Source organism: Primulina tabacum, chromosome 13 (assembly GCF_025594145.1).
Source record: "Primulina tabacum isolate GXHZ01 chromosome 13, ASM2559414v2, whole genome shotgun sequence".
Classification (NCBI taxonomy): Eukaryota; Viridiplantae; Streptophyta; class Magnoliopsida; order Lamiales; family Gesneriaceae; genus Primulina; species Primulina tabacum.
Window position 1 is genome coordinate 26,392,308 of NC_134562.1, and position 1,504 is coordinate 26,393,811.

The following is a 1,504-nucleotide window of genomic DNA, read 5'->3' on the forward strand; positions in this document are numbered from 1 at the left end:
GAAGACGCACTTGGTCGAATATGCTTTTTGTCTAACAATTCTTGAAGTTGCTCCTTTAGCTCCTTAAGTTCAGCTGGTGCCATTCTGTACTGTACCTTGGAGATGGGTGCCGCTTCGGGCACTAAATTGATTTCGAACTCAATTTCTCGAATCCGGGACTGTCCCTGGTAGTTTCTCTGGAAAGACGTCTGGGAAATCTCGCACGATAGGGATGTCCCCCGGTTTAAGTTCAATTTCTTCCTTTACTGCGTTAACCGTTGCTAGATAGATATCTGCTCCAGATTTCATGGCTTTCCATGCTTGGGATGCGGAAAGAAGTGACTTCCGTTCCTTGGATTTGCCATGATACACGACCTCTTTTTGGTTCGGGGTTCGGAGCCTAACACTCTTTCCCTTGCAGTCTACCATCGCATTGTTTCTTGCTAATCAATCCATTCCTAAGATGATATCGAACTCCACCATGTTCAGTTGTATCAATTCTGCTTGGAATAGGTGCTCATTGATACAGATTTTACACTTTCGGTGCACTCTATGTGTTTCGACTGTCTTACTAGTAGGAGTCGCTACTCTAAATGGTTCAACTAGTAATTCGGGCGTAAGCCCTAGTTTCTTAGTGAACCTCTTAGATATAAATGAATGAGTAGCACCACTATCAAATAACACATAAGTTGGCATTTCATTGACAAAAATGGTACCTGCCACGACATCGTTTGCATCATCTGCTTCTTCTTTGGTTATTGCAAACACACGAGCGTTGGGCTTATTCTCCCTTGGCTTGTTGAGGTTAGCATCAGCATTAGGCTTGGTACTTCTCTTCAATGGCTCGAGGGCAGTTAGCAATTCGATGCCCTAATTTCCCACAATTGAAACATGCTCCCGTCTGTCGGTGGCATTCTCCAGAATGACGATTATTACATTTGGGGCACATATTTGGTTCTTGGTAAGTTGGGTGGGACGAAGCACATTTGAAGGGTCCACTGGACTGATTCGGTCTCTTGAATGGTGGTATCCTTGAGATGACTGTCCAGTAAGAGGTCGCTTATTCTTGTTCTCGTTCTCCCGACGCTTGATATCCGTCTCAGCTCTTATCGCTGCTCCCATTAAATCAGCAAAGCTTGTAGGTTGGTAAACTGCTAAGGATGACTGGATACGGCTGATCAAACCCTTCTTGTATCTGTGCATCTTTAGAACTTCATCTGCCATGATTGTCGGGGCATAAGTTCCAAGGTCATTGAATTGGGAGGTGTAATCTACCACTGACATGTCTAGAGTTTGCGAGAAGTTCTCAAACTCGCTCAGTTTCTGAAGTCTGACTTCTGCTGAGAAATACTGTTTGAGAAAGACATCTCTGAATTGTTGCCAAGTGATTGCTCCGACGGGTGTCAGGGTAGGTGAGACGGTTTCCCACCACTTGCTTGCCTTATCCTCCAGGAATGGCACTATCACCTCTACCTTAAGTGCCTCAGGTATCTCTCGCAGTCGCAGTTGGGTTTCCACGCTTTTC

At 45.1% G+C, this 1,504-nt stretch overlaps 1 protein-coding gene across 1 annotated transcript; it reads right to left on the bottom strand.

The window, feature by feature from the left end:
• Positions 1 to 426: 426 nt before the first annotated feature.
• Positions 427 to 1,263, bottom strand: LOC142521950 (uncharacterized). Its single transcript, XM_075625122.1, has 2 exons — positions 964 to 1,263; positions 427 to 849 (listed from the first exon to the last, which is right to left on the bottom strand). Exons 1-2 carry the CDS (start codon positions 1,261 to 1,263, stop codon positions 427 to 429), a joined length of 723 nt encoding a protein of 240 aa, XP_075481237.1.
• Positions 1,264 to 1,504: the final 241 nt, after the last annotated feature.

What these genes read in the sequence shown, in the direction of transcription:
- LOC142521950 (XM_075625122.1), bottom strand. Translation starts at nt 1,263, where the DNA reads ATGTCAGTGGTAGATTACACCTCCCAATTCAATGACCTTGGAACTTAT. An exon ending in GTCCAGTGGACCCTTCAAAT is followed by an intron (nt 850 to 963) that starts GTGCTTCGTCCC and finishes GTGGGAAATTAG; the next exon opens with GGCATCGAATTGCTAACTGC.